The sequence below is a fragment of the Ranitomeya variabilis genome, chromosome 2, assembly GCF_051348905.1.
Source record: "Ranitomeya variabilis isolate aRanVar5 chromosome 2, aRanVar5.hap1, whole genome shotgun sequence".
NCBI classification, from domain to species: Eukaryota; Metazoa; Chordata; class Amphibia; order Anura; family Dendrobatidae; genus Ranitomeya; species Ranitomeya variabilis.
Window position 1 is genome coordinate 1,025,311,713 of NC_135233.1, and position 15,357 is coordinate 1,025,327,069.

General features: G+C 41.8%; 1 protein-coding gene across 1 annotated transcript in view; it reads left to right on the forward strand.

The window, feature by feature from the left end:
- TPO (thyroid peroxidase) overlaps positions 1-15,357 on the forward strand; it is a 201,959-nt gene that overhangs the window by 137,442 nt on the left and 49,160 nt on the right. The window contains exons 10-12 of the mRNA XM_077281780.1: positions 5,110-5,280; positions 7,667-7,904; positions 14,010-14,218. Coding sequence (XP_077137895.1) covers positions 5,110-5,280; positions 7,667-7,904; positions 14,010-14,218 — 618 coding nt within the window. The remainder of the gene's footprint in view (positions 1-5,109; positions 5,281-7,666; positions 7,905-14,009; positions 14,219-15,357) is intronic.

Genomic DNA, 15,357 nt, shown 5'->3' on the forward strand with positions numbered 1-15,357 from the left:
AGTAGTGACTGTATTTTTTTACTTAATGTGTGGAGATTCCAGCCAATCAGGGCACAGAAACCATCCACAAAGACCAGACACAAAGGCTTCTGTCATTGGCTGCCGAAGTTACTTGTCACTCTTCATATAAAATGTGGATTTTTTTTAGCCATTTTGTCAGTGTAACAGCGCAAAGAGGCTGATCCTGCTGCTGCAAGTAGTCAGATCGCTCAGAAAATATCCTGTGTCAAGTCATCCTTCCAGATAATAAATTTTTTGTGCTCATAGTATGGTGCAGCCAGGAGAATCCCAGTTTCAGAATCTAAATAGTTTGTGCTGATAGTGTGGTGCTTTCATGAGTAGTGTTGAGCGATACCATCCGATACTTGAAAGTATCGGTATCGGAAAGTATCGGCCGATACCGGCAAAGTATCGGATCCAATCCGATACCGATACCCGATACCAATACAAGTCAATGGGACTCAAGTATCGGACGGTATTCCTGATGGTTCCCAGGGTCTGAAGGAGAGGAAACTCTCCTTCAGGCCCTGGGAACCATATTAATGTGTAAAAGAAAGAATTAAAATAAAAAATATTGCTATACTCACCTCTCCGAGGGAACCGGCAGCGTTGTTTGCTTAAAATTCGCGCTTTTCTTTCCTTACGTGAAGTCCCGGCTTTGTGATTGGTTGCGTCGCAGTCACATGGGCGACGCAACCAATCACAGCAAGCCGTGACGTAATTTCAGGTCCTTAAGGATTTTAAAATTACGTCCCGGCTTTGTGATTGGTTGCGTCGCAGTCACATGGGCGACGCAACCAATCACAGCAAGCCGTGACGTAATTTCAGGCCCTTAAGGATTTTAAAATTACGTCCCGGCTTTGTGATTGGTTGCGTCGCAGTCACATGGGCGACGCAACCAATCACAAGCCGTGACGTCACGGGAGGCTGGACACGCGCGCATTTTAAAATGCGCGCTTGTCCAGCCTCCCGTGACGTCCCGGCTTGTGATTGGTTGCGTCGCGGCCAACCAATCACAAGCCGGGAGGCTGGACACGCGCGCATTTTAAAATTTTTAAAATGCGCGCGTGTCCAGCCTCCCGGCTTGTGATTGGTTGACCGCGACGCAACCAATCACAAGCCGGGACGTCACGGGAGGCTGGACAAGCGCGCATTTTAAAATGCGCGCGTGTCCAGCCTCCCGGCTTGTGATTGGTTGACCGCGACGCAACCAATCACAAGCCGGGACGTCACGGGAGGCTGGACAAGCGCGCATTTTAAAATGCGCGCGTGTCCAGCCTCCCGGCTTGTGATTGGTTGACCGCGACGCAACCAATCACAAGCCGGGACATCACGGGAGGCTGGACAAGCGCGCATTTTAAAATGCGCGCGTGTCCAGCCTCCCGTGACGTCACGGCTTGTGATTGGTTGCGTCGCCCATGTGACTGCGACGCAACCAATCACAAAGCCGGGACGTAATTTTAAAATCCTTAAGGACCTGAAATTACGTCACGGCTTGCTGTGATTGGTTGCGTCGCCCATGTGACTGCGACGCAACCAATCACAAGCCGGGACTTCACGTAAAGGAAAGAAAAGCGCGAATTTTAAACAAAGACCGCTGCCGCTTCCCTCGGTAAGGTGCAGGCTGCGTCGGAGAGGTGAGTATAGCAATATTTTTTATTTTAATTCTCTCTTTTACACATTTTTACATTAATGTTGTTTCGATACCGATACCCGATACCACAAAAGTATCGGATCTCGGTATCGGAATTCCGATACCCGCAAGTATCGGCCGATACCCGATACTTGCGGTATCGGAATGCTCAACACTATTCATGAGTCCACATTTCAGAATCTAAATCATTTGTGCTAATAGTGTAGTGCAGCCAAAAGTCCACATTTCAGAATCTAAATCTTTTGTGCTAATGTGTGGTGCAGCTAGGAGTCTACATTTCAGAATCTAAACTTTTGTGCTAATGTGTGGTGCAGCCAAGAGTCTACATTTCGGTATATAAATCATTTGTGCTGTGTGGTGAAGCCAGGAGTCCACATTTCAGAATCTAAATAATTTGTGCTAATGTGTTGTGCAGCCAGGAGTCCACATTTTAGAATCTAAATCCTTTCTGCTAATAGTGTGGGTCATACATCAGGCCACATTTCAGAATCTAAATTGTCTGTGCAAATAGTGTGGGCCAGACACCGGACCACATTTCTGAATCTAAATAATTTCTGCTAATAATGTGGTCCAGACACACTATCCTAGAAAATAATTACTGATTGTTAATTTAGTGACAGGTGACTGAGCCCATGGTTGTGAAACAGAGGGGAAGGGTACATCCAACATAAGTGGGAAAAAGTGAGGTTGTGATGGAAAGGTGAATAGGCTTGGTGTTCAAGGTATACATGTGCTAGGTGGTAATGTTGCTGAAAGCTCTACTGAACAAGCAACGTCTCAACCTATCCAAAGACAACTGGCAACATCTGTTACAGGATGGGCTACTAGATTCCCTTTCTTTGGCAGCCGCACAGCGATACGCCTTGTAGATGAGGGCCAGAAAGAGCATGTGCTCCAGTGGATGGCAGGTGCTGCATCAAGTGGCCTATCCTCCTCTTCCTCCACCTTAACAAAACAAACAGTACAATCTTCAGAAATGTAGCTTCTTGATTCCACACTATGACACAGTTTTATCCCAAACGATTTGGATTAGCAAATCATAGCCTCCTGGCTGAACCCCTATATTAGACCTAACGATTTTTAAAGGGAAATGGGGCCTCCTGATTCCTCACTGCAACACAGTTTTCTGCCCACAATTTTGAGTAGCAAGTGGGGCCTCCTGAGACTGCAACACAATATTAGCTCAATCTAGTTATATGCTGGATGATTGATTTAATACAGGACAGGATCCTATCTAGCTAACTGACAAGTTCACTTTCAGCAACAGCTGCAGGACAGAAAAACAAGATATCTGCTTTATATATGGCCAGGGACATGTGACTTCAGCAGCCAATCACAGAAGACCTTGTGTCATGATGTTGTGATCGGTTTCTGCACCCTGATTGGCTGCCGAAATGTACACACACATTAAGTTATTACAGAACAAAAAAATTTTTTTTTAAATTACACTTTTCCGCTACTCTGACCTAGACACCCCCCTCCCCTCATGAAAGACATCCCTCTCGCTCATCATACAGCATCACTGTCCTAGATAAAGTCAAAACAAAAGCATTAGTGGAAACATGATCATTTACTGATCTGTGACCGAATGTTGCCGACTTTGAAGAAAAATGCTCTGAAAACCGAACACGAATACAAATGTGCTATGGCTGTGCCTAATTTGAGATTGGTGGATGGTTTCCGAACAAGTTCGCTCATCTCTACTGGAGAATCTTCACAGCACACAGTAAGAGCAATTTAAGTTTTACAAGTCTGGAATCACATAGAGTGACTGCAGACTTGTAGCTTAAGACCAGACAACCCCTAGGTCAACTTGGGTCATTTAGGACCAGGGAGCCATGGATTCAATCCCAGCTATCACCAATATCATGCAAATTTTCTCTCTTACCGTTACTGGTGAGTAGTGTTGAGCGATACCGTCCGATACTTGAAAGTATCGGTATCGGAAAGTATCGGCCGATACCGGCAAAATATCGGATCCAATCCGATACCGATACCCGATACCAATACAAGTCAATGGGACTCATGTATCGGACGGTATTCCTGATGGTTCCCAGGGTCTGAAGGAGAGGAAACTCTCCTTCAGGCCCTGGGAACCATATAAATGTGTAAAAGAAAGAATTAAAATAAAAAATATCGCTATACTCACCTCTCCGACGCAGCCGGGACTTCAGCGAGGGAACCGGCAGCGTTGTTTGTTTAAAATTCGCGCTATTACTTGGTTACGTGAATTCCCGGCTTGTGATTGGTCAGGTCGGCCATGTTGCCGGGACGCGGACCAATCACAGCAAGCCGTGACGAAATTACGTCACGGCTTGCTGTGATTGGTCCGCGTCCCGGCAATATGGCCGCCCTGACCAATCACAAGCCGTGACGTCACGGGAGGCTGGACACGCGCTCACTTTAAAATTGGCGCGTGTCCAGCCTCCCGTGACGTCACGGCTTGTGATTGGTTGCGCCGCGGTCAACCAATCACAAGCCGGGAGGCTGGACGCGCTCATTTTAAAATGGGCGCGTGTCCAGCCTCCCGTGACGTCACGGCTTGTGATTGGTTGCGCCGCGGTCAACCAATCACAAGCCGGGAGGCTGGACGCGCTCATTTTAAAATGGGCGCGTGTCCAGCCTCCCGTGACGTCACGGCTTGTGATTGGTTGCGCCGCGGTCAACCAATCACAAGCCGGGAGGCTGGACGCGCTCATTTTAAAATGGGCGCGTGTCCAGCCTCCCGTGACGTCACGGCTTGTGATTGGTTGCGCCGCGGTCAACCAATCACAAGCCGGGAGGCTGGACGCGCTCATTTTAAAATGGGCGCGTGTCCAGCCTCCCGTGACGTCACGGCTTGTGATTGGTCAGGGCGGCCATATTGCCGGGACGCGGACCAATCACAGCAAGCCGTGACGTAATTTCGTCACGGCTTGCTGTGATTGGTCCGCGTCCCGGCAACGTGGCCGACCTGACCAATCACAAGCCGGGAATTCACGTAACCAAGTAATAGCGCGAATTTTAAACAAACAACGCTGCCGGTTCCCTCGCTGAAGTCCCGGCTGCGTCGGACAGGTGAGTATAGCGATATTTTTTATTTTAATTCTCTCTTTTACACATTTTAACATTAATGTTGTTGCGATACCCGATACCCGATACCACAAGAGTATCGGAATCCCGGTATCGGAATTCCGATACAGCAAGTATCAGCCGATACCCGATACTTGCAGCATCGGAATGCTCAACACTACTGGTGAGGTGGAGTGGTTTTTTTCAAACAAATGTTTGGGATTTAAGACTTTCCTTTATCCTAGAAATTACATATCCTTGCATTTTGATCTTTTTTCAAATATACTGTGCAAAATTTGGAGAGTCATTAGAATATCTTTCTATTTTAATTTTCATACTGACGTTATACCCCATTTCGTAAATTTCTTGGGTTCTATTTCACAACTACCTCGTAACTTTTTTAGGAGGCCTCGATCCCTTGATAAGAGGTTTGCTTGGAAAACCTGCAAAGCTGCAAACCCAGCAAGAAATTATGAACGAAGAGTTAACAGAAAAACTACTCGTTCTTTCCAATAATGGTTCTATGGATTTGGCATCGCTTAACTTGCAGAGAGGTCGTGACCACGGCTTACCAGGTCAGCTTTCTCTTTAGGCAATGAAAAAGTTCTTTCTAAAGAACAGTTCAGTTTGTGGCTCTTGTCAGAACTTTTGTACATTTTCTAAAGAGCCATTATTAGTTATGTCAGTTGCCTATTCAGCTTTCTAGCCTATTCATACTTTCTTGAAACCATCACCTTTACCATATTAATCCCCACGCACATTTAGATGTTTGATTATTTGATGTTAAAGAAGTTGTCCCTGTTCAGAAAACTGTTTCATATAAGTTCCTATACTTATACTTAATGATCCTACTTTTTCCTATAAGCTCCAGCACTGAGTTTCGTTGGCTGCTCAGTGTCTGTTGTCTGCAGCGCTGCACACAATTGATCTCAGAAGCTGTGCTGATATAGACAGTACAAAACACTCAAAGCTGATGAGTTGACTGACTGGCTGCCATGCTATTACAGCAGCTAATCAGTGAGCTCAGTAGTTTGCACCACCTACATCAGCAGAGCTGCTGAGCTTAGCTGACTGCGGCACTGTCGGTGTGATGGCGACATGGCAGAAATAGGGAGCATCCAATGAGACTCGGTGTTGAATTAGGCAGCATGAAAAATACGCAATATGTATGTTATTACTAATAGAAATTTTAGGAAAAACTTTCCTGAAAGGATTCAACCCCTTTAAGAGTAACATTTTGGGGGGCACACACAAAGTTGAATTAAATCAAAAATATAAAAGAGATCAAATGTGTTAAAAAGTGTCAAAAATGTTCAGAATTAAGAAGAAATTTCCAACTTTGAGTAAAACAAAGTTGTGAAAGTTTTCAAAATATAGTCAATTTAAAAGCCGCACCATTTTCCAGATCTGTTTTTGTCAGTAGAAACATTGTAATTAAAGGGGTTTTCTGGCCTTAGGCGACAAGTCTGCTGTCACTCTATGTGACTGCAGACTTGTGAATCTTCACATCGTGAGCACTGCACACTGTGAGGATTTTTCTGTTCCGGAGCCGGGAGCCGGCAGTCATTTGCATACTTCCAGCCACATTTTGAATAGATGCATTGAGAAAGGCCATGCAAGTCTAGTGAGCACATGACCGCATGTATGCAAATGGAATACTTGCGGACACGAGCCCACCGCTCCTGGTGCCAATACCAAAGACTCCTCACAGTGCGCAATGCGCACTATGTGAGGATTCACAAGTCTCCAGTCACGTAGAGTGACAGCAGATTTGTAGTCTAAGGCCGGGAATCCCTTTAATTTCCAGTGGCTGTAAACCAGTTATACAACAAATTTTTATTACATCCTCATATAATCTGTAAAATGTACTTTAAAAGTACAGTTGAGCAAAAGCATTTGCAGGAACTTGGTCCAGTGGCCACTTCGGTAGTTCGTGGTTGCAAGACCAAAGCCCTCCTGAACTTCTCCTTGCCGACCTTGCCTGATTAGAAGGCCTAGCACAACATCATGAATAGTGTTGAGCGACACCTTCCGACATTCGAAAGTATCGGTATCGGATTGGATCGGCCGATACCGATACCCGATACCAATACAAGTCAATGGGACACAAATATCGGAAGGTATCCTGGATGGTTCCCAGGGTCTGAAGGAGAGGAAACTCTCCTTCAGGCCCTGGGATCCATATTCATGTAAAAAATAAAGAATACAAATAAAAAATATGGATATACTCACCCCTCCGGCGGACCCTGGACCTTAGCGATGTAACCGGCAGCCTCCGTTCCTAAGAATGCAGAGTGAAGGACCTTCGATGACATCGCGGCTTGTGATTGGTCACGTGACCGCTCATGTGACCGCTCACGCAACCAATCACAAGCCGCGACGTCATTGCAGGTCCTTCACTCTGCATTCTTAGGAACGGAGGCTGCTGGTTACATCGCTAAGGTCCAGGGTCCACCGGAGGGGTGAGTATATCCATATTTTTTATTTTTATTCTTTATTTTTTTACATGAATATGGATCCCAGGGCCTGAAGGAGAGTCTCCTCTCCTCCAGACCCTGGGAACCATACACTGGGAACTTCCGATTCCGATTTCCGATATCACAAAAATATCGGAACTCGGTATCGGAATTCCGATACAGCAAATATCGGCCGATACCCGATACTTGCGGTATCGGAATGCTCAACACTAATCATGAATGTATCATGCCATAATGACGTTGATGTGCAGTCATACTGATCAAAAAAGGTGCTGAGGTGCTGGCAGGTCGGAGATGGTTCACATGTCTATCATCCAGTGGCCTCAGACTACTCACATGGCTGAAATTGCAAATCTTTTTGCTTACCTCTACTATTATGCTCTTTTATTTTATCACTCTAAGACCAGGGTCACACTAGCATATGAATTGAACAATATCTTATTTTTTTATCAGATATATTCAAAGAGGTTTGATTTTTTTCAAGGATACAATGATTGGAGAGAGTTTTGTGGGCTACCAAGACTTAATTCAATTTTCGATATGAAAACTGTTATTTCTGAAGAGAACACCAGAAGGAAACTGCTTGAGCTGTATGGACATTCTGATAACATTGATGTGTGGCTGGGAGGTTTAGTGGAAGATCTATTACCAGGTGGACGAACAGGACCTTTATTTGCTTGTTTAATTGGAATGCAAATTCGAGCATTACGAGATGGAGATCGGTAAAGAGAATTTAACATTCATTTAATTCAAATGCTTATACAAATGATCTTCCCTTGGGCAAATAATATTTGTTAAAGAAAATAAAAAGGTGATTGACTGATTGTGGAGTTATGTTCCTTGGGTACAGAGCGTGGGACTTGGGTCTCTCTGAGTGCTGTTTCTCTATAGTGGTGTCAATGAACTGACAAATGGAGTAACTTTCTCCATAAATGCCTTATATTTTAAACTAAGATATGGAACCATAGATAGTTTTAATATACTCTGTTCCAATGATGACAATCAGGGAGAAAAACCTGTGTACTCACTCAGCTGACTTTGAGGTAGGCATACAGTAGGAAACGGTATTGCAGCAATGTCCAGGCAAGTTTATTCAACGTTCATAAACCGCTCCAGATGGCAAAACAAAACACAACCTTTTCTGGCATAAAGAGAAAACAAATTGAAAATAAGTAGTCAATATAGTACTGCGGGTGTGCCTGCTCAGGTCAGTGCCTTTAGCAATACACACTGAAGGTCTCCACACCTTCAGCCACAGACACTGAATGAGAGACTCGTCCTCCATTTTATCTGCCAAACCACGCCCCTGAGGTTGGGATGTGTGAGCAATCATTCCTACCCATCTCTTATGACTGCTCGTAAAACCCGACCCTGGAATGGCCTGATAACTCTCTCAGCACTATATGTGCTGGAGCATGCTTCCAAGCTCACATCACCGCAGATAATAGCCGCAATTCTCCCCTCAAGGACTCGTCAGGCCGCCATCTTACACGTGATACACCTGATGAAGACTCTTTATGAGCAGAAACGTGTTGTGTACCCACGCTGCATGTTCCCACTTTTTAAGACACTTGTCATTTTTAGCAATCCTTTTTAATGGACATGTAAGATTTTTTTTAACTTGTAACCTTTACGATTAAACCAATTGTTTTGGAATAGCAAAGTGTTGCTACTAGTTTCGTTATTTAGTCGGAGACCAGATTGGACCACACACTGGGAATAAAACTTCAAACGGAAGCGCCTCCGGAATTTTTATCCATGGACAAGATGTGGCATTCCATATACCATGTAGCACAAGAAAGGGAGATCTAACACTCTTCTGAGGGTAAAATATTTACAGCTTTATTGTCCAGAAATAAAAATCCAACTCACACCATCAAGAGATACAGCTGACTAGTTTTATGTTCCTTTGTGCTTCAGATGAATCTCTTGCTGGTGTGAGATGGATTTTAACTTGTGGACAATAAAGCCATGAATCTTTTTATCTTCAGAAGCCTACTGGATCTCCCTTTCTTCTGCTCCATTTGATGGTAGGTGTTTGATGTTGCATCTTAGCCCAAATTAAGTGAATGAGGTTGAATTGTAGTACACATGACGATACTGGAATGAGGCTACTACTCAATCTGGAAAAAACTGTGAAGGAGCCATAGCGATTTATCAAGCACCACAAACCCATGAGTTCTCAGAATTGTTAATGGTCCCAAAGGTCATAAGTCTCCCTTTTACATATCAACATATCCTAGGAATGTGCTTCATGTGTTAAAACCTAGAAACCCTTAAAAGAATTCTGTAAAAAGAGATCCAAAAAAATATCATTATAACAGCACTTCTCCAGCAACCATGGGAACACGATGATAATGACACCCAAGAAATTTACTCTTGTCGTTCAACAGATTTGAAGGACTCTGCGGCATTATTGATCTTCTTTTCACAGTGGCCCTCCAGGACACCCGCTGTGCCAGGAACTAAAACGCAGCCTGATTCACTAGAATCAAGAGAAATGGAAAAGCCAAAGTGACCTCTGTTCCTTCATCATTCTTAAAATCAGTAGGGGTCTAAAGAGGTCAAAACTTTCCCAATATGCCCTAACATTGTTTTATGCTACATATTATGTCTATATGTTGTTTATTGTGAATCTTTCTGCTACAATATATATTTTTGCTTCTAGCTCAGCTTAACTTTCAGTATATGTTGGAAAATATCAGCATTACTGGTGGTTAAGCTCACTAATAGACAAACCAGAGCCGATCCTTTTTACTAAAAGTAAAATATTGCATAACTACAATGCGACTGTCTGCTCATGATTAACTGAAGTCTCCCTGCAGAGTTAAAGTGACTGAACTGGGACACATTGATGAATTTATCACAAGTCAACCTATATCTTGGGACACACGTGTATAGCTGCACACAAAAAATGGAGGAGATTTTGCGCATCCAACAATATCCAAAACTAAAAGACGAAAAGCTTAAGGCACCTGCTAAAAATAGAAAGATCATTGAGTTGTCTCACAAAATGACAGTTTCTTACTAAAGTTTTCATACAAATTGGTTAGAACATTAAACATTGTAATGAAAGTGTTTAGTTCCTCATTTGTAGTTACTAATTTGGATTAAATGTGGTTCAGAAATATTCATATTGTCAAGCCTTTAACAAACATGTAACCCGCCCATTCCATTATAGAACCTCAGAAACTAAATTCTCACATAATTCTAACATGTAGAAGTCTCGGCCATGAGATCACAGAGATTGCTCTGTGCAGTTTATTCACTTTGGCTCCCTAGATACTTTTCTACTGTGATGTCTTATCTGTATGGTGATGAAATTTTCATTATTTGCTATCTGTATGTGATATCTATGAGGACAACCTACACAGCCAATGGTATAGATTTAAAGCAAAATACATTTTACAGTAATATTGATAAATGAAGTATGCAAGCTTCTAAACTAGAGCTCTTTATTGGTTCTCCTTTATAAAAGAAGATAATACACATTAGCTGATACTGCTGTAAAGAATCACCCTCATAATAAAAATAAAAATTTTATTTATATGGCGCCAACATATTCCGAAGCACTTTACAATTAAGTGGGGACATCTACAGACAATAAAGACTTTACCAAGTAACCCACTTTTCAACAGTGAGGGTCCTGCTCATAAGCTTACAATCTATAAGAAAATTGGGGGGACCCAATGGGTAAAAAGTGCATGTTATGTATGGTCATCAGCCTGTATCTGTTGAAGTGCAGTCAGCAAATACTATTGGATGCATGCAGAGCATCCACATATGGAGACAGATGAATAGGAGGGACCAGATTCCGAGGAAAATTTAGAAAGAGGGAACAAAGAAGAGATAGATTAGTGAATTGAGGTGAAAGATCTGTCTATAGAAATGTGTTTTTAAATCAAGCTTAAATAATGGGGGCTATACATTTGTCAGATCTTCTGGGGTAGTGCATTCCAAAAAACTGGGAAATCTCAAGATAAATCTTGAGACAGAGGTGGGATGCTCGGATTATGGAGGATGTTAGTCGTAGAATAGTTGCAGAATGGAGAGCATGGGTAGAGTATGACAATTCTATTTTGTTGGTCCATGGCCAACCACTTGTACAAATAACATGTCTAAGTTCATTGTTGGTGATGGTGCTTCATTGGGCTTTTGTCCATTTAAGTTTCTGCATTGATGTCCAGACTGTGAAGTGTGCTTGTAATGGAATGTTGTCATTGCCTTTCCTTTACTGACAGGTGCAGCAGACTTGGGTTAACTAATGCACTCTGGAGAGTTTGCGCGTGTTGTAGTATAGTTTCATTGAGTGGAGCGAAAGTTGTGATTGTGTGTGGAGGGTGCATGCAATTAAGAAGGGAGAATAGTTAGTTTGTCAGCAGATTGAGAGCAGGGAGATTAAGTTGGCGGATTGAGAACAGCTTGTGCTACATTGTTGTATATCAGCCGGTATATGGGATTCTACTTTAGACACAAGTCAGAGTGATCAACAAACATCAAGGGCATTGAGGACATTTGAGACTGTTTCACTGCTGTCTGAAGTAGCTGAATGAACCTAAGCCAGTTGCAAGCAGAGAGGAAGAAATGGATTGGGCCTGATGCGTGGAGTGGCAGACTGAGAGATTGCAAGTCCAGTGTTGTTCTAGGTGTCTGCTCTCTTAGGGAAAAATCAAGACATCAGGCAGAAGTGAGAGGTGCTGCTGCCCTCTCATTCCTCCAGATATCATTTATGTCAGTATCAGAGGAGAGTGAAGCCAGCGCTTGGCCACAGGGATCATGTGACAAACCAATTTTCATGAGAGCCCTGACATAGCCAGTGCCGACACCACTGGAATGATGCAAATAGAATTTTACTAGGGGCAAGCATAGAGTGGACAACCCCTTTAATCCAGTATTGGTGTCTTGTCAGGGAGCCAGTCCAAAATACAGGGGACACAGTTCTTCCATTCTACCTCTGCTAAAGTGTTAGTCTCTATTGTTTGCCAAGCCATTCCACAGCTAGACTCTACCAGTCCACTGGCCATCGCTTTTGCATCATGACTCATGCTCCCAGACCAGCAGGTGACTCCTCTGCTGTGCGCAGGTCGTTGTCACAACATCCAACTTTCTGTTCATCACCTCCACAGCCTTCAATCTCTCTACCCTCATTACAAAGGGACAACATTATTCCCCACTAGTATCCAGGTTCCGACCGATTGCTTGTTCTGAATCTCAGCAGATAATCCCATATGCCAATACTGTATGTCCTTGCTACAGAGCCATCAATTTGGCACTAAGTGAAGAAGTTGTCCCATCAATGACTAAATTAACCAATTAAGAAAACTGAACTGACTATTGCATTCAATTTCAATAGCCACACCCGCCATTATTTCTACTATATCTGTTGATTCTATAATTAAATAGAATTAGTCTGGCAATTATAGAAGCTAGAAGGTCTCAAAAAGTCATACATGTTTCCAAATGCTGAAGACATTCACATACAGCTACCAAAGTCACCCAAATCTACTAGTCTCAATATGGATACAGGCTACAAGTCATTGGAAGGTGTTGAACCTGCACTGAACCTTTATCCAAAATTGGTCAAAACATTGAATAATGGTAAATTTTCCAAGCCAACCGAATGGTTCACCAATGGTGACAACATATAGAATCAACTAAGGTCCTCAGTCTAAAGTCTCAGGTTATAGGACTGAGATAAGAACAATCCCCATATTAATTTTATTAAGATCACTTCAAATATAAAAAGGCAGTACAACAAGACAAGGTTGATCAGAAGTGATAGGCAATAATCCAGGAAAAGTGTCACAGTAGCTATTAGTACATACATACATTATTATTTATTATTTTTTATATAGCGCTAACATATTCCGCAGCGCTTTACAGGTTGCACACATTATCGTCGCTGTCCCCGTTGGGGCTCACAATCTAAATTCCCTATCAGTATGTTTTTGGAATGTGGGAGGAAACCGGAGTACCCGAAGGAAACCCACGCAATCACGGAGAGAACATACAAACTCTTTGCAGATTTTGTCCTTAGTGGGGCTTGAACCCAGGACTCCAGCGCTGCAAGGCTGCTGTGCTATCCACTGAGCCACTCAGCACCATTTTATAAATAATCACAAATAGAATAAAGATCATAAATGGTAACCTAATAACACAAAGATACATATAATTAAAGGAGTAAAACAATCTCACCAATTGGAGTAACAATACTTCTCAAAAAAGGGCCCAATATTTACAAAGGTTAATATACTTGGTTGCTGCCTGGATAAAGCGCCCTGGTACACCAGCGCATTTCGCCATGGTTCATCAGGTGATGGGGAGATTGTAAAAGAACCCAGATGAACATAAAAACAAACTGCAGACATTGCTTGCCTCAGTTAAGATCAGTTTACACAATTTCACCATGCAAAACAATCTGGGCAAAAATTGAATCCATAGTAGTAGTAAGTGACCCGAAAGACTTTTTGAGTATTATTTTGTGGACTTTTGAGTCAAAAATTTAACTTTTTGTAAGACATGGGTCCCATTACATTTAGCATAAATCTGATGGTGTCAATGTGATTGGACATTGACAACTTGTCATAATGGATGAAATCAAAGTCTGTATCTTGAATAATTAAATTATCATTTATATGCTCTGTTTTTTGCTTTCTTGTGTTGTTTTTATATTTCGATTAAAACTACCGTAGTTGACAGATCTGAAACATATCAATACGGCAAATTTCCAAAAGAAAGAGTAATAAATTTGTGTGAGGTGCTGAAAACACTTTTATACAGAAATTTATAGGAAGTTTCATTTTGTTTTCTCTTTTTAATACATTTAGGTTTTGGTATGAAAGTACAAATGTGTTCACTGAAAAACAGAAACTGGAACTTGAGAGACATTCCCTATCTCGTGTGATTTGTGATAATACAGAACTAACACAAGCACCTCCTGATAGCTTTCTGATGGCAAATTATCCTGAAGGTTTTGAGTCTTGTGACAATATACCTAGTATGAATCTAGATGCTTGGAAAGAGAATCAAGAACAAGGTATATGTGTAACTGAAGGTTTACTTCTCTATGATGTCTTTTTTTTTATTCAGTCGAGTGACAAAGATACATGTGACAGTTGAGGAAACATTTATCAATTTTATATGTGAAATATATTTTTTTATCATACATTATGTATTGATCATCTCATCTAGAGTTGACATTGCAAATTGTTCCATTTTTCATTTGATTCACATGTAGACATCTAGTGTTTTCAGCTGTAATTTCATATGTGGTTTAACCCCTTAGTGACAGAGCCAATTTGGTACTTAATGACCAAGCCAATTTTTACAATTCTGACCACTGTCACTTTATGAGGTTATAACTCTGGAACGCTTTAACAGATCCCACCGATTCTGAGATTGTTTTTTCATGACATATTGTACTTCATGTTATTGGTAACATTTCTTAGATATTACTTGCGATTATTTATGAAAAAATGGAAATATGGCGAAAGTTTTTAAAAGTTTGCAATTTTCAAATTTTGTATTTTTATGCCCTTAAATCAGAGAGATATGTCACAAAAAATAGTTAATAAATAACATTTCCCACATGTCTACTTTACATCAGCACAATTTTGGAAACAAATTTTTTTTTGTTAGGGAGTTATAAGGGTTAAAAGTTGACCAGCAATTTCTCATTTTTACAACACCATTTTTTTTTAGGGACCACATCACATTTGAAGTCATTTTGAGGGGTCTATATGATAGAAAATAACCAAGTGTGACACCATTCTAAAAACTGCACCCCTCAAGGTGCTCAAAACCACATTCAAGAAGTTTATTAACCCTTCACGTGCTTCACAGGAACTGAAACAATGTGGAAGGAAAAAAAATGAACATTTAACTTTTTTTTGCAAACATTTTATTTCAGAACCATTTTTTTATTTTAACAAGTGTAAAAACGGAAATTTAACCATAAATTTTGTTGTGCAATTTCTCCTGAATACGCCGATACCCGCATTTGTTTACACAAAAATGACCTTTTCGCCAACAAATTCTTATTTTCACAAGGGTAACAGGAGAAATTAGACCACAACAGTTGTTGTGCAATTTCTCCTGAGTACGTCGATACCCCATATGTGGGGGTAAACCACTGCTTGGGCGCACTGTAGAGCTTGGAAGAGAAGGAGTGCCGTT